The 24,201-nt window shown below is 40.6% G+C and overlaps 1 protein-coding gene across 1 annotated transcript; it reads right to left on the bottom strand.

Annotated features, from left to right (window-relative positions):
• On the bottom strand, positions 1 to 24,198 carry LOC141005188 (uncharacterized). The gene is made up of 24 exons (XM_073476978.1): positions 24,103 to 24,198; positions 18,377 to 20,108; positions 15,955 to 16,016; positions 14,874 to 14,903; positions 14,370 to 14,566; positions 11,174 to 11,352; positions 10,419 to 10,634; positions 9,624 to 9,722; positions 9,430 to 9,467; positions 9,269 to 9,315; positions 8,955 to 8,986; positions 8,078 to 8,197; positions 7,353 to 7,484; positions 7,090 to 7,131; positions 5,206 to 5,343; positions 4,871 to 5,035; positions 4,285 to 4,725; positions 3,647 to 4,171; positions 3,388 to 3,555; positions 3,049 to 3,289; positions 2,306 to 2,584; positions 643 to 756; positions 404 to 525; positions 1 to 256 (listed from the first exon to the last, which is right to left on the bottom strand). The coding sequence occupies exons 2-24, from the start codon at positions 19,733 to 19,735 to the stop codon at positions 200 to 202; spliced, it is 4,803 nt and encodes a 1,600-aa protein (XP_073333079.1). The 5' UTR covers positions 19,736 to 20,108; positions 24,103 to 24,198; the 3' UTR covers positions 1 to 199.
• Positions 24,199 to 24,201: the final 3 nt, after the last annotated feature.

The following is a 24,201-nucleotide window of genomic DNA, read 5'->3' on the forward strand; positions in this document are numbered from 1 at the left end:
TTTAGTTAAAACATTTTATTGAGTGTGCAGTTTCCAATCGTTTCTTTTTAAATTGTACATGAAAATTCAACACATATTGAAACTGAGACAGGACATGAGACTAATCTACACCACTGTGAGAATGTGGACCCTTAGTGACAAATGAAGAGAATACAAAAGGAAAGGGGTGGACTTTCAGTCATGAGTTTCATGGCCAAATTCAGCTGGAGACAGGTTTGGTAGTCACATTCGCCTTCTTAGTGGTCTGCAAGAATTTCTGCCAGAAAATGAACAAAGCAACTGAATTAGACTGGGACATTATGGCCTCATTGGGAGCTAACAAATGTTTGGTGATAATGACACCTGTAGTACAAGAAGTGTCAGAGTGAAACATGAGGGGTGTGTGTGTGTGTGTTAGGCTTACCTGTAGGTTATCGTAGTGTTTGAGGGTTTTGCAGTGGTTGATTTCTGCCTCTTTGGCTCCACTGAAGAACCTATTACACACCTTACAGAAGAAACCTGTCTTTGGGAGCAAGAACTCCATACCTGTGGACATGCAAGAGAACTCTAGCAGTTATGGACCACTCAAATCTTCAGACATGGTGAATGCAAGAGTGAAAACACAATGCAGATAAGATGAATAAATACAGACAAGTGTCTCACCGACTGGTTTGCTAGGGTCAAAAGGAGGGAGGGCGTCGTCTGTGCTCGTCTGAGTTTCTTTCTTTAATTTCTTCTCACTCTCTTCAGTGTTCTTTTCAGACCTCTCATGCTTCCCTGTGAGAAACAGAAACTCCTTTCAAATCTGAAACAGGGACTGATGTGAAAGAGCTGGTTTGGTCCTGGTTTTACTCAACAAGCTTATCCAGATAATTCAGTAAACATGCTTTTTCAAATGGGCTCCAGGTGTCTTCATCACTGAACACCTGTATCCCTTTAAGTGTTGGGGTAAGGTGCTACAAATTTACGTTACAGTAATACATTTCCTTAAGCAGTAACAATAACACATTTCTAATAGGATTTCACTAATACCTTTATAGTTACACTGTTCAGTAACACTATAATGAAGTGTTTATTGATGTTTTTAAAGAATTTATCCACACCACAGCACTTCCACCAGCACAAAAATTATCCCCAGAAGAAGAATAATGATCGTGAACTGCTGAAATGGCTGCGGACTTTACATTTTCTAAATGAAAATGGGAGTAAACTCCTCATCATCAACACTCCATTTTCTAAAATAGATTTTTTTTTTTCTGCAAATGTCACAGAAAGGACTCAGACCTAGTTTTACTTTTTAAACCTCTGTGTTGTAAAGATGATAAATTCACCTTGTTACCTTATGTACTTTGCTATTACTGTAATTATGAGTCTAATACCACTTTTCCACCAAAATTAGCGGGTTTAAACGTGGGTCAACCCACTAAAAATCGCCTATTGTCCCCATTCCAACTTCCCGCAGGCAAGGCAAGCCTGTCTGTGATTTTTATCTGACGCTTTCATTGTAAATTCCTTCTTTATTTACTTGCCACCACCAGATGTTGATAACATGTCATTACTTTGCGCAGCGGAATTTAGCCCATTTACCCGGGTCTTAAGTTTAGATCAAAGCCAAGCCGAGGTGAAAAAAACCCAGGTCTACTGCAGAGTCAACTGACCCATATATATATATATATATATATATATATATATATATAGATATATAGATATGAGTTTATACATTCCCATTGCACACAAAAGCCTGATCTTAGGGGGTTCAAGTGGGATTTTTGACCAGTGGAAAAGGAAAAGAGAGATCATGAGGAAAGACATCGTATATCCCATCCTGGCCTAATCATAGTCCTGTACTTGCGGGACTGTATTTGAGCGAGTAGAGCACAAATGCCCTCTCTCAAGGGCTGCTTTTATGATGCTCTTATCACAGGCATGCACCTGGTTTTTATGTGTGCAGGTTTTGAGACTAATTTAACACCATAGCTCAAATTCTTGCTCTTTATCAGCATCTTGCCTCATTTTGTTGCAGCCAATGCAACATCTCCTTCCAGGACAAAACAAAATAAAAAACCCTGCATGTACATTAAAATACGGATTCGGACGCCGACTGCATGCTAACAGTAGATGCTTTGAAGCCCTCAAATGAATAAGGAGCTTCTCAAGGCTGGGAGCTTCCCATAGCAACCATACTGTTCAGCTGTTACACATCAACATTTTCCCAACCAATTCAAGGCTTCAAATGAAGATGTTGTGGTCACAGGCCTGATCTGCAAACACTAAAGTACTGCTGACACCCATGGTTTTAATTCAAAGAAAATCAAATAAATCATACCCAGCTCTGCAGCAGGACTTCCTGTCTCTTTGTCCGTTACATCCTGCATCTTCTCATGTTCCACTGTTCTGTCCGACACCACCACAATCTCCTCCCTCTTAGCCTGGGTGTGATTGAGAGCACTGTTCTCTTTCTCATCTTCCTCGCTCTCTGCAGTCACTGCCTCCTTTGCGGGGCTGTTTGAGGAGGAGTCGGCGGGGGCAGGTGAAGCTGCAGGGGCAGGTGTGGGACAAGGTTCAACCTCCGAGGAGGAGTCCAAAGTGGCTGTCAGTGTGGTTTCTAGACAATGACAGATTTCAGGAAAAAATAATCACACATTTAAAAACTTAAAGCAGCTACAAGGAACTTTCTTATTTGGTTTATTCTGGCTGCCCCAGTGGACAAAAGTGGTATGAGCACCACCGCTTTCTGTCATGAAGATCTTGTTCTAGCAATATGAGGTTTGTGGTTCAACATCAACATTATAAGCCAGGTGTTCTGCTGCTGCACCACCAGACTACAGAGCAGCTTCTTTCCTCAGGCTATGAGACTCCTCAATTCATCCTCAGTACCTTGTAATAAAAAATTGTTATAATTTTTTTAGAATCCGTCCTGGTGACAGACATGAAGACAAACTACATAGAAATAGCCAGTCTCTCACTGATGCTCTGGTTTGCTATTGTAGGACATATAAAAGGCATCAGTATAAAGAAAGATGGGGTTTCTTTCAGTTCATAATAGCAGTTAAATCTACAGAACTGTACCTGTCTCCGGTGCTTCCTGTTCACATGTTGGCACCTGTGTTTGGCTTGAGGAAGAATCAGGTTGTGAAGCAAGTGCAAGGGAAGCTTCAGTCGTGAGGATCAGACCAGGTGTCAAATCTGATGACACCAAACCACCAGTCTCAGCTGTCAGCACAGTCACAGGGTCAGACCCTGATACATGCTGATCAGATTCAATCAGGGTCACTGTGGTGTCTGAAATTTTTGTTTCTGTGGTAACCTCCTAAAGGCAGAAAAGATAAAGTGGGCCATGATGTCTCAGTCAGCCCAATAACAATGTAGAGAAACTCTTGAATATGATATGTAGACACTAACATGTACCTCTGAAGCATCCTTTGGGACAGATGTGGGATCGTCCTCCCTTCCCTCTGTGTTTTCCATGGGAACAGTGGGAGAAGGAGAGTGAGGAAGGTCGGTCACATCTCCTACTTCATCTACTGTCACAAAGTCACTCATGTTGAATGGGAACTCATCAAACTCCTCCTCTACCTGATTAGATGACAGGACAAAAAGAATGAACTCAGGAGAAAAATATTGAGGAGAGACTTCAGATTTGCATGACCTGACGGTGTCTTCTCACCGTTTTGGTCTCTTCTGAGTTGTCATACTCTTCATCCCTCCGGGACCTCTGTCTGTATGACCTCATTCCTGACAAACCTTCACCGCATGCCCTCTTCCTCTCCCTTCTCGCTCTTTCCTTCCTCTCCCACTCCCTTCTTTCCTCGTCTCTTTTCTCCCACTCCCTTCTTTCCTCCTCCCTCCTCTCCCTCCTAAAGCGTTCGTCCCTCTCCCTCGCCCGCCTTGTGCCCTCCTTTTCCTTCTCCCTCCTCTCCCTCTCCTTCCTCTCTCTCTCTCTCTCCCTCGTCTCCTTCTCTTTTTTTGCCTCCCTCTCTTTTTGCTCCCTCTCCTGCTTCTTCGCCTCCTCCTCCTCCTCTGTGAAGTTCTTGGCTGGCTCTTTTGTCTCTTCTGCTGCTTTTTCGCCCTGGTTTGTCTCCATTTGTGTTTCCCCCTGATCTCCATTTGTGGGAGCTGCTATGTTGTTGGGATGGCTGGTGGTCCTTGTTCGGCACTCCACAAGCAGTGCATTAACCATTTCTTGCGTCACCTGTTGAAACATGGACCAAAAACAGATGTTGTAACTTACAAAAACATATTAATATGCTGAAGGTTCCTGACCCTTTCAATACAGAATACACTGACATTTTTGAGGTATTTCACCTTGGGGAGCTGTGGCATGGCCATCTCTTGGGGATCAGCATCAGAGCTAGGTTTTTTTGTGTCTTCACCAGCCTGAGTGTCGTCTTCTCCTACTTTGGATTCATCTACACTTTTTATTTCCTCTGCTGCCTCCATGACATTTTCAACAGCTGATGTTTCCTTTGCATTTGTCTCTAAGTCTGCTTCTGGTTTGGTGTCTGGTGCAGCCAAAGAGTCAGAAACAGCATTAGTAAGCTCGTCTTTAATGATCTCTTTGCCTTTGCTCTCGTTTTCTCCCATATCCTCGTCTTCACCAACTATCTTCTCGCTCTTCATTTTCTCATCCTTCCCATCAATGTCTTTTTCCATGCCCTCCAATGGACATTCAGAGTCCTCTTTATATGCCGTCTCCTCTTCTGCAGCTGCTGCTTTTTGGCTGCTTTTGCCATTTGCAGGTGTATCCTGTGACCAGAGACAAGGAGTGTCACATGAAGCACCTGCAGTTAAAGCTCATAAGAACTCATGCCACTAGTAGATGAAAAATATATCATATGGATGTCCCTTAACTCTTGACAACCATTTCTAATTCATGATCAAAGTTACCAACCTCAGATGAATCAAGGTATGCAGCGATGACTTTGGTCTGTATGTTGGCTTTGGGGTCAGGCTTGCGGGAAAAGAACAGAGGATTGTTCTGGATGATGCATGGGAACGCCTGGAAGCGCTTGTAAACAGACAGGGCCATGGCTGCAGTTGCCATCTCACAAATAACCTGAGCAGGAAGAGACACAAAAAAGTCATCATGTGAGATTTCTATGCTTGACAAGTAAAGAGGTGGGACCAGAAAGATTTAGAGGGAATGGATTTTTAACCCAGGATATAGCTGGGACTCAGCGCACAGTGGATTAGCATGTTTGCAGCTACACAGACAACCATCCTCACCATACTGTTGAGCTCTAGGGTCTTGATGACGGTACCAAAACGTCGCACTAGTTTCTGGACCTCAGAGGAGCCAGCTGGTGTGTTGGGAACATTTCTGATCACCAACAGGCTGCTCCAGCCTACTGGAACAGGACTCTCCTGCAGGATACAAAGGGGGTGTACCATTTACCAATTAAAAATTACAGTATTATTAAAAATACATTCGTAATTGATATGCATTAGTTATGTGAACACATCCAGTCCCGCGGCACAACTGTGATATGGCCTAATTTTTATTTGTTCAGGTAAAACCAGGTATGATGGACCCTCATTACCAACCACTGGCGACTTGGAAACAAACAAGCAGTAGTGCTTTTGCAAATCTGGCTATTTGGTAGCATGGGATTGCGTTTTTTCTCAACCTCGTATGTGTGGAGACTTTGGCCACTGTGAAGCCTGTTGAAGTTTACCGATTCAGATAAACCCTATATTTTCATTATCTGATATTATTTTGTCATATTAAAAAACTAATGAACTACAGTACTATTGCTATTGTTTAGGAATTCATTTGTATTGTTTTTTCCTATAATTTTCTTTTTTTTTTGTTAATTTGTGCAGATTTTGAGAAATAATTGGGTTGAAAATTGTCAAACCAATCTGGCAACACTCTGGGAATGTCACTTCACTTTACAGGACTTCCCTTGCTTATCTAAATCTAAAGAGCGCTGCCCAAGGGTTCTTTTCAATTGCTTTCTGACAAGCAGAAAATTAACAAACACTGAGCACACTGAATCATAGTAACAAAACACAGCTGAATAATTACAGCAGGTGTGTGCAGAGAACAGCATGTGGAGATGTGTTCCGATAATAGATAATGTCACTGCAAACTGCTGCAGTTCTACAGTGAAACCCTTTGAGTAATGAGAACACTTTACTGCTTTTACTATGAAGCAGCTGCAGGATGTGTTGCCATGCAGCCACTGTGATATAGCTTAATTCAAGGCTGGTTACTGCAGTAGGAACTTATACCCCTTTTCCACTGGTCAAAAATCCCACTTAAACGCACTAAGATCAATGGGAATGTGTAAACTCTGCATTTACACCTGGGTCAGTTGACTCTGCAGTAGACCCGGGTTTTTTTCACCTCGGCTCGGCTTTGATCTAAACTAAGACCCGGGTCAATAGGCTAAATTCCACAGCATAAAGTGATGATGCGTTATCAACATCCGGTGGTGGCGAGTAAATAAGGAAGGAATTTGGGATGCATCTATCCAAGGACGTTTTATCACTGGACAGTGTTTGAGATGGAGCACGTTCATTCCTATGAAAGCTGCTCAGTGGTGTTTTGAAGCCAAAAAACCTCGACTTCCTCGCTGTGAAAAAAACCTGGATTGCCTACCGAGCTGGCTAACTTCCAGTTTAGTGCCCAGCTAACTTGAATGGAGATAAAATTATTTAATTGTGCGGCTCTTCTAGACTTTCCAAATGTTATTGGCCCGACTGGCTCAAATTCTGACAGTGAAACAAGTCTTTTTGCAGAGGTTGAGACGCTCAAAATAATGTATCCACCATTTTACAGACACTTCTTTCACAATGGGTCTGTTGTTGTTTTCTCTTCTGTTTCAACTGTTTCCAGCACATTCGTGACGTGAAACGTGACGTCAGTGACGCACAATGTGACGTCAGTGATGCACAATGTGACGCTTCATATAAAAACCACAGACGCGGTGGAAAGGTGGTATTTGTGTAAATCTCCTTTTGGATTACTACACACATTAACACAATTTTGACAGATCAAAAACAGCCTCTGAGCAAATCCTGGTGCATTTAAAGCAATGCTTATTAATGTGCACTGTCCCTCTTAAATAAACCAGAACAGAGACATATACTGGTAGAAATACTCACTAATGGGTCCACTGATCCAATCAGAAGATTGTACAGAGCCACCTGTGTAAAGAGTTTTTTAGTATTAATTATAAGTTATTGCTTAAGAATCATTGTTCAACAAAAAAATGAAACACATACAAATAGTGACTGAATTCTGCCCCACTTCAAATACAACAAAGAATCAACCTTCCAAAAGTGACATACTTGACAAAGGAAATTAGATAATGACAGAGGAGAAATGATGATCAATATGTGGTAGAGGAAAATGATGGGAGGCCTACTGGTGTGGTGAGAGTGATGCACTGTTTGAGATGAATCATCTTCAGCTCAGAGTCGTTGATCTTCATAGGCATAAAGGTGTTGACTTTGACTATCTCTTGAGCGATCTCCATGTCTGGAACTGACACAAGTACCTAACATACAAAAAATATTTTATTAATATCGTGCTGTATGCTTTCAAAATAAGGGCTGCACTATACGTTAAAATAAATCATATAATTGACAGATATTGTGATTGTGATATGATTCACTATAAGTAGGAATGATAATTTCTTACCCATCACAATTTTCATAACATTCACTGAATTACTATTCAAATTATGATGATGTGACAAATGTTTTGTCTGTACCAAACAAACATGTCTTATTATATCTGGAGAAAAACATTTGCAGGCCAGTAAATCTCTGCAGCACTACTCTACTTTATCATAGTGCTGTTTGGTTACTCACTTTAACTTCATTAAAGAATTGTGCTATTTGGATACTGCAAATGTGTTCATCAGAATCAGAAATACTTTATTATCCCAGAGGGGAAATTGTTTGCGTTACAGCTGCTCCCATTCAGTTCAGAATATGAAGAAATAATGATAATAATAATAATAATAATAATAGTAATAATATCCATATATAAACAAGAAAAACAAAACAAAAATACAAGAAATGTACACTCCACTAGAATAAATATACATATATACAGAGCAATAAATAATGCCAAAGTAATACCAACCTTTCCAATTTTTGTTGCCAGGATGATGTCAGAGGGAGTTCCAAAAGGATGGACCAGCTTGATGATGTCACTCTCTGACCAGCCACTCTCAGGAAGTCCTGTGATCAACACCATGCCTTTCTGTAGAAAGGAAGTACATTGGGATGTAAGAAAAATGACTGATTACTGATGTTTATACCAGTGATAGAGCCCAATTTCAAACATTTCCCTGACTTATAAGTTGGACACAATAAAGCAGAATGTTTCAAATTAATGAGCCACAGGATTTGGCTGAGTACATTCACCAGTCTTGTCACAATATTGTAATATACAGTAGGGTCAAAAAGGCTGAGAACATCAGTCAAAAGACTTCTATTTTGCATTTGTTCCAAATGTAATATTATTTTTTATTTACAAATGATATTAGCTCAACAATTTAAGCGAAAAGTGGAATCTTTGAAAAACATCCGGGCATTTCTTAGTCTTTGTTTTGTGTCCTTCAAAGCTTTCAAGAACATGTCATGAACTTTCTTCTTCAGTCACCTGACCTCAACCCCATTCAACCCCAAAGACTGAGAAAGAGCACTCTGTGACATCACAAGAAGCTTTGTGTAACACTGTAAAATCATGCTGGAATAATATGATGATGAGGTTTTACACTTGTGGAGTCCATGCCAGTTTAAGGGCATACTGTTTTTAAAGCAAAAAGAAGGGGAAACAACACACTGAGACATATACTTTTCAAAGATTCAACTTTTCACTCAAACTGTTAATCTGATAATATAATTTGTAATGGAAAAAAAGTTTTATATTTGAAACAAAGAAGTATTTTGATTAGAGGTCTCAGACTTTTGGACCCTACTGTATATTTTCCAAGGTATGGGTATGTATCATGTACCTCATCAGAAGTCTTCTGGTCAGCCTCACCTCCTGTAGTGGGGAGTTGGAGGAGGAGGAAATGGGAGCCAAAGTGCAAACAGAGTCACAGTTAGTATATTTTCAACACCAGCATGACATAACAAACCTGTCTGCACATGGCTTAGCTACAGAAGTGGCAGCTTTTAATATAACTGACCAAGTTAAGACATAGTTATAAGATTATATACACTGAGCATTTTTTTTTGCCAAATGATACATTTGGATATGTGAGCATTGATTTTTTTCATTGGTAGGTATTGCAGTCTCTCAGTAAGTTATTTTTTGTTGCCCTACCAGAGTCTTCCCCTGCTGCACATTTGTCCTCATCTGGAGCAGGTTTTCTGTGAAGATATGATTGTTAATAGTTGAGTGCAGCCAGAGCACGTTTGAAATTGGCACAGTGAGTTTGCAGCACATTGGAGGTAAAAAAGAAAATTATGATGACTGTGACAGACCTGTTGCTGGCATTATTTGATGGTCCTGCTTCAGGTTTCTAAAGGAAATAAATCAAATATGTTTACTGAAAGCATACATGAGATTACATACACAAAATACAAACCTGTTCAGTTTTTTTTTTGGGAAGTTTTGTTTTCTATGCATCAAAGAGTTTTAACAAGATATGCCATCAACACCACATTTGACACAGTACCTTGGCTACTAAAGCAGTGATTTGCTGGTCTCTGATGGAGAGATCTGTGGAGGTAGCCAGAGCCTGGGCGTCTTCAGCCTTCAACATGCAGACGGATGCCTGCAATAGGGGAAGGAGGCTCAGGTAAGGTGGTCCCACATCAAGTGATGATATAGGACAAAAGCCATGATGGCATTTTGCATCACAAAACCATTTTCAAATCTCAAAATATCCACTACTGTTTTTAGGGCCTGGGAGTGACTGTTTTGAGAGACCAATCAAATATTTGTAAGTCTTTCTTCTAAGCTGTATTTACATTGTAAATGTAAATTCAGCTTATTTTGTTACAACAATGCAGAAAATTAAAAATTAAAAAAATGGACATTATTGCAACATGATTTCCTTCTTGCCTGTAATATCACTTGATGAGCAAACTGCAACAGTGAAATACAAAAAAAACCCTATATCATAAAAACAGATTGTGACTTAACTTTGTACTATCGCTGCATAATGGTAGCTAATTTTCTTTAGATAATGAATGAATGTACAAAGCAACTTTTGAATTTTTTTAGGTCTGATGTTTCCGTCTGTTTATGGGTTGTATATTTGGACCCCTTCATACCCACCAGAAGGTTCTTTACTTATATTCATCTTGCCTCTAAATGGGCAAAATTTATATTTTTCCTGCGATCACCTAATCAACTATTCTCCAACAAACATAAAACCTATATAAAAAAACTGAATTTAAAAAAACAATCTAAAAATGTGATTATTGCAAAATGCATCAATAACCATTATGTTGCACTTAAATAGCACCTTTTGTCCTTCACCCTTCTTGCTCTCTTCTTCAGAGCATGGCATGAGGATCACGTTGTTGATCTTGCCAAAGGACCCGACCAAGTCAGTAACTTCTTGTTCTGTTGCATCCTTTGGGATTCCTGTCAGATAAACCAGACGATCTGCAACAGAAGAGTCCTGGGAGCCTAAAGGCCCTAGCTTCTTCTTCTTCTTAGCTGGTGGAGGCTTGGCAGTCTGGAAACAAGTTTTAGTTTAGTTTGAGTTAATCAGAGGCAAAGCAATGCAAGATTTTACTACTTTGTTCTGAAAAGAAAACTCAACAATATGAGGAATTGTTCAATATGTCCATAATATTTTAATATGGACCTGATGATATTCTACCTTCAACAACAAATCTGAATCAGTGATTTAACTGCCACTGAGCAACTATATGAACACAGCTGATAAAAAACACAGCAGCAGGTGTGTCTGTGGTTGTGTTTATTTTAGCGATCCTTACAGTCACCCAACACTATAAGTGCTTGCTTGGATAGAACATTTAGCATTTACTGTTGTGAACATGCTCACTATGTAGTCCTGCTGTCTCAGGACGAAGAAAAGAGTTCCAGACTCTCACACATTACAAAACATCTGTGTAATCTACCCTTCATGTAATTGTAAACAATTAGCTCTACAATTGTGGCTGAGTTTGGTCGAATGAAGTGGTCTTGTCTGTCAGGCTTTACCTAGCAATGGAGAAAAACACCCACTGTGTCAGTGGTCTTGGTACTTGCCGTCTTAGTTGCCTTGGTTCCAGGCCTCATCATGCTCTTAAAGGTTTTGGTGGAGGACTGTAATGGTCCATGTTTGGAGCCGTACCCCGCCTTGGAGAAGGATGGATGTCTGCTGGTGTCAGAGGGGAACTTGGCTGAGTCATCATGAGGACGTTTCACACCACTGCGAGAGGAACCCCCTGCATGAATCAGAGGGTGGAGGACAAGAGCAACAAGAAGTTTAAAAATTACATTAAAAATATAAAGCCAATGAAATCACTGCTTTTGAAAAGATAAAGCCAGCAAATGTTTGGTCACTTAAAGCCTCTGAGTATGGTGTGAACACTTTTCACAGACCCTGGACGTTTTTTTAAATTCCTTTCTTAAATTCCTGTGTCTGACTTCCTGCCTGTGCAGCTTCACTGGGATTTTGTGCTTGCTGGAACCACAAGCGTCGCCTCGAATGGCCACAATCAGTTCCTGGCGGCCACATTGCAGCCAGAACCCAAAACAGCCTTGCCTTGTGGAATCTGGGAGTTGAAAATGTTTTTCAGGGCAATTGTAAAAAAGGATTAGTTTGGAGCCCAGCCACAGCAGTATCAGATGGTGATGTTTTCACCTTGTGAGTCTGTATGTCATTATGACAAAATGTGGTCTAGAAGACATCCACTGTAGCTGGAACTACCACAGACGCAAATCTAGTATTAGAGTATTTGGTCAGGTGTATGTGTCTGTCTGGAACAGATTTTTGTCAGCATGATAGCGAAACAGGCAGGAAACTTTAAAGGTGTGTTGTTGAGGTCTAAATGAAGGCCAGGTTTTTCAAGATGGCCATGGTATGAGCAAGGAGGTGAAAGTAGAGATGTGTCACGGGCCTCTACAGATGGCCAGCGGGTTACATGCTCACACAGAGGCATTTATTCTGAAAGCATCGTCCGTTGCAGTATTCTCTGAAATGCCAGGTGCGTACGAACCAAACATTCTTTGTAGTAGTCAACTCGTGTTACGAGAAGAATGCCATGACTTGCACTTACTTGTAAACGTTTATGTGTTCATAGACATATCAACTGTGAACTGTAACGAACTAATGTCATGTTCTGCAGATGTATGAGTTACTGGGCAGCATCTGCTACAACCAAGTCCAATGCAATATTCACATTTCCTATATAATGAAGCACAGTGTACTCTTACCCTAAAATTAGAAATTGTTTCTATCGTTGTTTATTTTTGCTTATTGTTTTTTGGATGTGTGCGTGCAACATATATATCTTAAATCTGCCCCCAGAGTCATCCTTGTGTCTTGCCTTTTTCTAACTTTTTAAAATATCTGGTTGAGATCTAGTCAAGGCAATTCCATTTACAGTCGTCCTCAAAATTATTCATACCCTTGCTAATTTTTGTGATTTTCTATTTTTGTGATGAAATGACTGCATTTTTTCAAGTTTGTTTATGAGGTATACGTGACCAACAAGTGAAAGAATGACAACAATACACAATTCAAAAAATTCTTCATTTCAGGGGTATTTTATTCATGGATTCCCAAAAAATGCCATGTTCAAAATTATTCATACCCCTGACAATATCTCAACAAAAATGTTTGTCCTGTGGTTATTTCAAAATGTTACAATGGAATAAATACCATTAACATTGTTGAACAAATGTTAAACACTGATTTAAAAAAATAGCATCTTTCCAGAAGAGTATAAATAGAGGAAAAGTGTTCTGGTCATTCTCAATTTCTGGTCATCATGGTCAAGAAGAAGGAGCTCAGTGAAGACCTACATCGACGTCTTGTGCGTGCCCACAGTGAAGGAAAGGGTTACAAGGCCATTTCAAAGCAGTATGATGTCCCTGTGGCAACCGTCCAGAGCATAATTAACAAGTACAAGAAATTCAATACTGTTAAAAACCTCAGCGGGCGTGGCAGGAAGCGTAAGGTGTCCCCCAAACTTGCCAGGAAAATATGCAGAGAGGTCAACAACAACCCCCAGACCACAACCAAGGCCCTAATTGAAACGCTTGACCAGGCAGGGACAAAGGTCTCACGGTCCACCATTGAGCGAGTCTTGCACAGAGGAGGTCTCCATGGACATAGGCTTCGGAAGACGCCGCTGCTCAGGAGGAAACATGTGCAGGCTCGCCTGGCCTTTGCTAGAGGTCATTTGAAGTAAGATTCCAGCTTTTGGTCAACCATCCTGTGGTCTGATGAGACCAAGTTGGAGTTATTTGGCCATATGGATGCTCAATATGTCTGGAGGAAGAAAGGCGAAGCATATAAACCAAAGAACACTGTGCCCACAGTCAAGTACGGTGGTGGAAGCATAATGCTATGGGGATGCTTCTCTTCCAGTGGCACAGGGAACCTAGTCAAGGTCCAAGGAATAATGAAAAAGGAAGATTACATAAGGATCCTTGATGAAAACGTGAAGGAATCTGCTGAGAAACTACAGCTTGGCCACAACTGGACGTACCAGCAAGACAATGATCCCAAACACACTGCCAAGGTAGTGAAGAAATGGTTCAAGGACAATGATGTCAACGTCCTAGAATGGCCAAGTCAGAGTCCTGACCTGAATCCCATTGAGAACTTGTGGCATCACTTGAAGACCAGAGTGATGGCTAGGAAACCGACCAACCTGACCCAGCTTGAGGCTTTCGCAAAGGAGGAATGGGCAAACATCCCACAGGAGACATGCAGGAGGCTTGTGGACACATACAAGAATCGTCTCAAAGCAGTCATAAAAAACAAAGGCTATGCTATTGACTATTAAAGAAAGACATTGGACTAGGGTATGAATAATTTTGAACATGGCATTTTTTGGGAATCCTTGAATAAAATACCCCTGAAATGAAGAATTTCTTGAATTGTGTATTGTTGTCATTCTTTCACTTGTTGGTCACGTATACCTCATAAACAAACTTGAAAAAATGCAGTCATTTCATCACAAAAATAGAAAATCACAAAAATTAGCAAGGGTATGAATAATTTTGAGGACGACTGTATATCACACCAAATCATAACAGAAGTCTCCGTTTGTCTCTTAGGGCACTTTTTACATGGAGATATCGACTTGTGTCCTGAAAATGCAGCCTCCTCTACTGCAGGAATGTAGTATTGTCTAACTCTGAGGGTCAATATTTTAAAAGTAACCCTAACCCTAATCCTATTGCCCCACTTTGTACACATGGTGCCCTTATTTGAAAGCATGTAGTCTACCTGTGTAGTGTTGATGGCGAGGGTGATAGTTGGGTGAATAAGGCTTCCCGTGTGGCCTGTGGGGATGGGGGCCCACCCTATGTTTGCTGTGAGGAGGACTTGGGGTAGGAGAACAAGAGTGGGATCCGCACATGGAATGGGATGGAGAGCCATCCCTGGGATCCCACAGAGCCCGGCTGCCATATCGCCCACTGCGACTTGATCAAAAACAACATTCATTAACAGATAAAACCAGTGAAATTACAGAACACAACCACACCAATGCAAGACTTTAATAAGTGAGATAAGTTAAGATGTGACTATGGAGTGTAACTTTATGCAAGATATCTAAAACAATAAATATAATTTTTTTCAAACAGATAACCAACAAAACTGCTCAGTAAGATCCCTGTCAGATTGGCTATATATGCAGGGTCAACTTATTTGAAAACTGACGAAAGAGACTCTTACTGGCTGCTGGTCAAAACTAAAAACAGATTATTAGAAACGTAAGAACCAACTGACCTTGGTAGATTTGGTTTCCAATCAGGGTACCTTCAGAGACACACACAAACACCTGTTAACATGTCGGCCAACATCTTCTTACTCCTAAAATTGTATTTGAAATTCCTAAAGTATTTCCTATTAACATTGAAAAAACTCAAAAAACATTTAAGAAAGCAAAGTGAACAACAGAGCAACAGCATATTGCAGTTTGAATCATTGCCCTTTAAGTACACCACTTCTTATGGGTATCATGATTCTGTTCATTAAAAAATATCAGCTTGAGGAAGACGAGCATGAGCAGTCAGCAGAAATAGCCTTCAGACTTGCGCAAGGGAAATTTATATTAATGGCTATCTATCGATGCCTGTGAAATTCTGGCTAATAAATAGAGCCAATAACATGAAGCCAAAGTGCTTTCATGGACATAAAAAGAGCAGCGCTTCCCATACATAGGCTCTACTTGGGCAGCCCACCCAGGTAAATTGAGACCCGCCCAGGAAGATAAAATCCGAATTCCACTTTTTTTTCTCCAATCAACAATGTAATTATACAGCGCATACAGACCATCCGCCCTCCAGCCCCACCCACCTCATCATACAGCATGCATCAGCTCTGGCATCAGCAATTTACTTCAGTGTTTCCCACACATTAATTTATTGTGGCAGTCCGCCACAATATCAACAATGGCCGCTACATATTGATTTTTCTATTTTTGGAGCTGCGCTTCCTGTTCTCACTCACTCAACACAAAGGATCCATCAGTGAGTAGAATATTAGTTATATACTCCGATACAGTGGATGCAAAGAAGACGGCTGGCCTCATCGTCGAGATCAAGCCCCCAGGAAGAGCGGCAAGCCTTGAAGCCAGTTTTCATAGTGGCCAAACCGTGTGATTATTACATCGGCACGTGATGCACTGGGGCCAAAAAAGACTTTCCCATAAGCTAACATTGTGAAAGACGTGTCTGTAAAACTGTGGATAATTGTTTTTGAGCCTCACTACCCCCGCAGGATAGTTATCTCAGTTACTTTGACACAACAATCCATACTGCTATACTGGAGATGCAAGACCTCAGCAGCACATTAAAGATTTTCTCACTTGTTGCGCAGGTCTCTGCAGGCAGCGGTGTGGTTAACAGTGTTAATATGGTCAATCCAGTCCTGAAGAAAAACAACAAATGGGAAAGGAAGATGTCATAATCAGAGACAAATGGAAACAATCCTAAACAAAGCTATATTCATATTTCAAACATATGAAGATAAACAAAAGCAAAAGCAATCAGATATCCAATTTATCTAGAGTGAAAGACTTAAGTATTGAGACTAAAGCTCAAGACAATCTTTGTTCCCTAGTGTTGTTTTTTACATTGCTCAAAAACCCTCAACTGGAAGTGGAGGCCCAGTTCTTTGATCCCATATTTCTGTTCAAGTTATGTTACTGCCACTAACAGAAATACAATACTACACTTGGTCTTGACCTTGAACATTAGATCATTGAATCATTTGTGTTGCTAAACATGTTCTGTATTTCTGCTTTCAATTACTGTATCTCAGTGTGACAATCAGTCTTCAGCATTAACACTCTACACCACTGGCAGAAAAAAACAGACAAATAAAAAAAATGCTTTTAGTCTTCTTGTTGCAAATGTTGTTCAGTTAGGCCCGAAGAGGACAGATCATTTATTACACCAGTATCTGCTCATTCACCAATTTGTTGCCTTTGCTGTATGAAATTCCATATGACATATGACAATTAGTTAAAAATAAAAGAAACTCCTATGTTCAACAAGTTTACAGTGATTATGATAAACCACAAGGTTTGCAGATGGAAACCTAAAAACCTTATAGGATTGTACATTGTGTCATTTTGACAAAGACCATCTAATATTTTGTTACATCATGACATACAACCCTCATAATGCTAATGACATTTTTGTAAATTTGGCAAAAACTTTAAAAGAGACAAATGTAAATCTGAGAAAATGTTAGATGAATGAAATGACCATTGACAAAATGCTTTTGTCAGAATATACCAGATCTTCAAAAAAACTCCACACTCACGCATACCAGAGGAATTAGGACAATTGCACTCAAATATGAGTAATAAATATAATTATTATATAATCATTATTAATATAATGACACTGATGCAGAGTATATGAAGTTATTCCTACATATAGTCAATCACAACACCATTCGAGCACGAGAGAAACTCCACTCCGACGCTAGAGACCGGAGCATTGGATTTTCTCAGAGACCAAAAGGAGTTTATTCAACAGCAATTACTGTTAAACTAGGACAATATTTCCATTAGCTTTGAAAATTCCTCTGATCAGTTTATATAACTTTTTAAAATTATCCTTTGTCCAAGGTAAGCTGATCATTATTGTATCTGGTAGACATCTTTATCAATGAATATACTTATAAACAAACAGCTAATGTATCAATGTTCATATTTACAGTAACTGTTCAATTAAACTGCCCTTTGAAACAGATAACCCTGAATTCTTAAATGTTACGTCCTTAAAATGCCATATGAAACTATCACTACCAATTTAATATACTCATGATTGTACTATATATTGATGTTTATACTACAGATTGGGGTAAGTAAAAACCAATAGAATAGTTAGGAAGAAAACAACAGTTTTATTTGATAAAATGGCTGAAGGACCAGGATTGCTTAAAAATTTGTGATGTGGTTGGAATTTTTAACCTTACACCTACTGGGATATTTCCTGGGAACTTGAGACAGGTTTGGAACTTGAATACATGAATAAGTTTTACAAATTTGAACATATAAACTGTACTATTTGAAAAAGTAATTCCAAAGTTCTGTCTTTTATAGTAGGGTTTTAACAGTCAAAGTTAGCTACAAGTGCTAACAAAGATGTTTTAAAAAAGCAGCAGCTCTTCCAGTCTTTTTGGGCAACTTTTAAGTTTAAACTCAAGTCTTACTTTACTTCACCAGACAATCATCTTTTCCAAAGCCTGATTTTTCCGCTCACCGCCATTTGTGTCAATTACTGAAGTCAGGTCATCCAAATAAACTACACATCACACCTGTTCTTAATGGAACAATGAAATCAATGTCCCACTAAGAACAAGATACATGAGAATAAGTGAAAGTACGTGTTTTGAAAACTGTTGTCTTGGTAGCAATTGGCATTTCTGCATCTAAAAAGGCACTTAAGTACTGATTATAGCTTCCAGCCAAGATTGTGGCCACACAAAGCTATCACAATGTGGGGTACAAATATCTGGCTTGATGCTTTTTCTTAAAGCATGCTTGAACAGTAAACAGCCATTATTCAAAACAATGGTTTTTGCTGGCAACAAGCTATCTGGATCATTTTCAGACTCATCTTAATGGGAATTTGTATTTGTGCAAAGCACTACTTGAATGACATCAAAATCACTCTCATCCTGACAACTGCCTGGTGAAGAAAGGCTGCAGACTAAATTTCAACATGTGTAGGTATTCCTTTCAGACATTGGTACAAGGGCATGTGGGCACTCACCTTTTCCTGATCACACTGTATGTTGCACAAGGAGCAGGTATGGGGATACACCTTTGGAGACACAGCTGAGAAATCACTTATCATGGTGGGGGTAGGTAACTTCTTGCTGCTGCTGTGTGGTTTTGAGCCAGATGAAGAGGAGAGAGACCGTCTTGAAGAAGCCTCACTCCTGGTTTCAGATGAGGGCCGAGGTTTGGATCCATCACGTCTGTAGTCCCGGTCTAGATTACGAGATTTAGATGATGGTGGAAAATCTCTCCCAGGTGACCGATTGCTCTTGCGATGGTCGCTACTTGTCCTGCGATAGTCCCGGTCTCCATGCTTGCTTGATTCAGTGTGTTCCAAACGAACCTGCCGCCTTTCAGCTTTATCAGATTTTGGAGCTGATGAGGAGGACGAAGAAGATGGGTACATTTTAACTGTCCTTTCACTGGAGAGCGGCTCTCTTTTGAAAGTCTCTCTAGTAGTATTCTCTTCCTTTGCCCGACTGGCATGACCATAGTCAATGACTTTACCTGCTGTCTGTGTAACAGAAAGAAGGCTGGGCATTTCTGGGGAGCGTGAACGTGCCAATGGCGAAGAACGGGAAGGAGGCAGCGGCATATCATGAATGCTGCGTGAGAATGAGGATGCTGAAGTGGAAGCCACATTTTTCTGGTTGCCCGACTTATTGATTTGGATGTCACGCAGTATGAATGGTAAAGTATCTGGGGTTAGCTGATCATCAGGGTAGTGACTCAGCACTTCTAAATCCTCATTTGAAAGTCCGAAGCTAGCCAAGATACTTCCTGCACTCTCTGGTGTGTACAAACCCTGACCATCCCCACCACCACCGTGGGGGTGGCGAGCTTGGGAAGATGGTAAGTCAGTTACAGGGGAAGTCCAGCTTTGCATGCCTGTTCCAGTGTGGCTGCTCTGGGGCTGTTGTTGAGGCCCTTGGTGTCGTTGGGGCTGGTGGCTAGCACTAGGTGGAGGACTGGCAAACAGTTTTGTTGGAGGTTGGTAGCTTGACCAGTCTACTCCCTGCTGGTGGCCAGGCTGATTATCAGAGGTGAGCGCCATTGGGTTAGAGCTGTAGCTTCCATGTTGACCAATCCCAGAATCTGCGCTTTGGTTCTGGTGTTGGTTCGCTCGGCTCATGTGGTCAACAAGGCGGTGGTCCATGTCCCTACCACCACGTATGGCCAGGGCAGACTCTAGTTCATCGGGGAGCTGAGTGGGACGAGGAAACTGGAAACCCATCACCTGCGAAAGCATATCAGGTGCAGGGCGATTCTGATGTTGGTTTGGAGGTGGCTGATGATGAGGAGGTCTGGGGCCATGTGGTGGCCCCTGTTGTTGAGAGTGGTGGTGGTACATTGCAGCAGAGAGACACAGTTGTGTGTTTCTGTAACCTTTGGTGGTGGTGCCTACGTTAAACCCAACAGCTGACCCCCGCTGTCTATTGAGAAGACTCAGAAGGGCCAGGTAAGGAGGTAACGCTGCTGCAAACCCGTTGATGTTGTGACAATGGTTGGCAACAATAGTTGCTACAGTAGTAAGCTGCTGGAGAGCAATCTGCGCCTGGGTCTCAATCTGAGCCAATCGGAGAGCTGTCACTGCTGCAGCACCAGCCACAGGTCCAAATATGAAATGGTTCCCTCTGGTGCCGTTGGCGGTGGAGAATGTAGCACTGGGCTCCAACTGAAGGATAGGAGCAAGGTGCGAAATACTGTCTGTGTGCACAGCGAGGCTGTGAGGTGGAAAGCAGAGATATACTATTACAGACGAACAAGCCTTTTCATTTCCCACGATTTCTTATAACAGGTTGGCACATTCTTCAGTTTATTGGTGCTGTTTTCCTTTAAATGTTGTCAAAGTATCAAGAAATGCTGTCAGCCACAAGAACCCTGTACTGAAGGCAAGTGTGCCCACTGTGCTTTTTTTTCAGGGCAGGAAAGCAAAGCAACATTATGCAACAGCAGTGATTCAATAAAAAACACCAAAAAATACTCAAAAGAAGCAAATGTAGATTTAACCTATAAGAACATTACACAGACACAAACTCCGGGCTTGATAAAAAAAGAAAAATTATATTAACGCTTCCAAAGAAACACTTGCTAGCCTGCAAAGCATGCCCACATTGCAACACAGTGGACAATTATGGCATAAGCCTCATTGCCAAAAAGTTTTCAGCATAAACTATTCTACAAACACATTGCGCAGAGGTTCCCTGAATTTTCCTTGCAGGTAGCATAGGAGCATACCAGTGTCAAATTATTATTACCACACATCTCGTGTCCTGGAACAGATTCAAAATAAACACACCAGTAGTAAACTATAGTGTAATTCTTTGCATTAAGCCAGTAAAACACAAATAATGAAATGGCAGGCATCAACTAAACATCCTGAACAACCGGTTAGCTTGTTTAAACCACTTACTATGTTTTGCAAGACCTAAAAAACAGCTGACTGAAGACTAACCCTAATGCTAACCCTTAAACCATACTGTTATATTTGCACAGAGTTCTGGTACCAGACTGCCATCAATCATAACAGTTCATGTGATGTTAGTATTTAGCTTATTTTTGAAATATTGTCTATATCCTGTACCTGAGCCCAACTCAGGCTGAATGGATAGTTATTTATCCTTTAACAAAATCTGGCAAACTGCCTTTAAAATGATTTTATTTTAATCTCCAAGTGAAATCATGTCAAACAATGACAGGATATTATTCTGGCCTGCCACTATGTCATACAATATCCAGCATAAAATCCAGTTGTAGATTTGTGCAGTACATCATAAAGTCAACAAAACATACAACAGCCTCAACATTAAAACCACAGACAGGTGAAGTGAATGACATTGATCATCTTATTACAATGCAATGTTCTGCTGGGAAACCTGGGTCGGGCTAGACGTACCAGCCACTCAGTTTTTTTTCTAGTCCTTATGTTTAAATCAGTGGCAATATGCAACTGCCTGTAAAATACTATAACCAAGCAATAGGCCATTATATTTCATAAGGTAAATATTTGAACTCTTAAGGACAATTTTCCCTCTCTCTGTCACACACACTTGACACACACGAACCATGAACTAATGAAGTGATTGCGTTGGCATTTATAAATGACACGCTCATCTTCTCCAAATGTCTCTAGCAGTCTTAAGGCTGGTTTGTCCCTTCATGGAATCCATATCCTCCAGGGCAGATTTAGGTGTAGCTAAACTGTGACTACATAAATTATGTTTAATAATTATGTACACCTTTGAGGACAGTCATCATGCCCATAAATTGTCTGGACTGCTCCCACTCCCCACTGAGGTTGTAGCAAGTTTTATTTTGAGCATGCTATGGATGTATCCTTTCAACCTACAGTTTAAAAACACTGTTTCCCATTGCAGTTATGTAATGAGTTGTATATAGTTGTACTTGACTCGTTTTTGTCAGGCGAAAAGTGAACACAGCCCTGGAAGTGGCTGGGACACACTGACCAAGAGACACCCACAGAGGTCCTGTGTCCATGCCTCCACAGTGGGGCCTCCATAGGTCAGACTTGTTCCAGCATAACCTACAGATCCTGGATCTGATTGGGATAATGGAAATATGGCTGCCAGGTCTATGCCTTGAGCCTTTAGTCATGTTCCTCGGGCAATCCCAGGGCAGTTTGCAGTGTCGCAGGAACCACTGTTCTGCTCGTTGGGCAACTTCCATGAGGGGTGTACATGGTTTGCAACAGTGTTTGAGAGGTAGTGCTCATCAAAGTGGCATCCTCATGAATGTCAGCACCTAAGGTTTCTCAGCAGGACATTGCATTATAAAGAAATGATCTATTACTTCACCTGTCATTGGTTTTAACGTCCGATAAGTGTATGTTAGTGTCAAATTCAATTTGGTGATGTTCTGTTGCCTTGTAACAGACCAAGCCAAGCAACCAAATATAAGCTTTTAGGAAAAAGGTGAGCTTGTATGCTAAAAAACTAACTAACTACAGACATGATTGGGACTGATTTTGTTGACAATCATTTCAACAGATATTGGTTAAGGAAGTTAATAGGTAAAATAGTCCAAGTTAAGCAATGCAGCAATTAACTAAAGAAAACACGCAGCTTCACATGCCATTTCCAATGCAAATAAATGAAATAAGGAGGAAAAAGTTAATCAAATGATACAATAATTTTGACTTTGGTCTTAAAAGTTAAGTTACTTGTTTATGGAAAGGTCGGGCATTTAAAAACCTTTTTGGAATAATGAAATATCTGACAATGACCAACCCTCAAAAGAGTTACTGCAGTTTGGTTATAAAGCCTTTTATAGATACTTCACATAAATGTCACCAATGTAGAGAAATATTATATGCCGGGAATATTACCAAAAGAGGAAGGTCCCAAGAAAAGCGCTTCTTCTTGTTATAAAACCAGGATTTCTGCCAGTACAGCAAGACCGCCAGCCTGCCAGGTCTAAACATTGGGGAAATTATTTAATCTGATTTTGATGATGTTTTTGAAACTAAAATGTGTTATACAAGCAACGACAAGCAATCTCTAGACTGTGTGTGTCTAACACTAACGAGTGCGGTGAGGAGAGAGAGAATGTGTGTGAAGATGAGTTTGAAGCTTGCCGTAACGTTATAGCTGTGAACATAGCAGTGTGGTGTGTACACAGTTTAGGCTATTTGTCAGTGAATGGCTGTGATAACTCCACCCATGTCTTGCCTGCCACCAGCTGGGCAAGCCACAAAGCTTGTTACAACTTCGACCCAGGTTCAGTTGAGGTGGACCAGCTATGTTCTCCAAACTTTACAGGTGGAAAACCTGAAAACAGTGTTGCCTTAATCACAGTGCTGTTGAATTTGCCAAATAAATACATCAATAGCATCCATCTGCATTTTATCAGGCAGTCAGGTGTGGTAATTGTACGGAGAATGAGACAGGAAGGTTTGGAGCACTACATGTAAAATGTAGGGCCCTCACTTGTGGAACACTCAAGGTCAACACATAGAAGATTTTAAGTTTAAAAATATGATTTCTGATGCCACATATGATACAAGGGGTGACACATGTTTACATTATATCAACACAAAAGTACAGTATATGCAGACTATACACCAATCAACATATCAAAGTGGAGAATTAAGTTAAATCACAGAAATGGAGACACTATCAGAACTGCTACACAAAGACAACAATAAAGAAGCTAAGGCTTGGAGGATGATGTTTAATTGTGTGGGAAATCACTGCGAGTATAACCTATTTTCACTGTGTATTTAGTCACATTTGTAAAAGGATTTTTAAAACAACTCAGGCAGCTATACTACCTTAGTGATGTTCACATACAACTCCATTAAGTATTGCGTTTATGGCTGAATGACAGCCTCTGCATGGCGCGTAGAAATGCATCCTACGAGGAGGCGCAGCTGACGTCCCAGTGTTTCTAAACCTGGCCAGATCTTACTATAGCGACAACGTCAGAGTAATATTTGTTTATATTCTTTTAAACTCTTACAAACCCCCTGAATGCACATTTACAATCTGTGGAAATAAGTAAAAGCCCATTTTATGAAAAAATCGAACCGTGAACTATAGGGCCACCCTCCGTAGTCCCACACATAGCAGCCATTTTGGGTGTTTCATTATCTAGCCAGCTAACATTAGCTAGTTAGAGCAACAACAAAAAATCAACACTTAAGTAACATTTTATGGACATCGTTACCATTTCCGAATCCATAACACATTCAATAACTACCTTTCACAATGAGCCGAAGTGAGCCTTTGTTCCCGGTCTCGATTCTTTTGCAGTCCGTGGTCGTTTGATTCAACACAAACCACTGTTCCGCTATCAGCA

The sequence above is a fragment of the Pagrus major genome, chromosome 1 (assembly GCF_040436345.1).
Source record: "Pagrus major chromosome 1, Pma_NU_1.0".
Taxonomy (NCBI): domain Eukaryota; kingdom Metazoa; phylum Chordata; class Actinopteri; order Spariformes; family Sparidae; genus Pagrus; species Pagrus major.

Coding starts and splice junctions, on each gene's coding strand:
- LOC141005188 (XM_073476978.1), bottom strand. CDS start 19,735: ATGTACCACCACCACTCTCAACAACAGGGGCCACCACATGGCCCCAGA. Junction 16,017..18,376: donor TACAGTGTGATCAGGAAAAG/GTGAGTGCCCAC, acceptor GTTTTTCTTCAG/GACTGGATTGACCATATTAA. Junction 4,172..4,284: donor CCATGCCACAGCTCCCCAAG/GTGAAATACCTC, acceptor ATGTTTCAACAG/GTGACGCAAGAAATGGTTAA.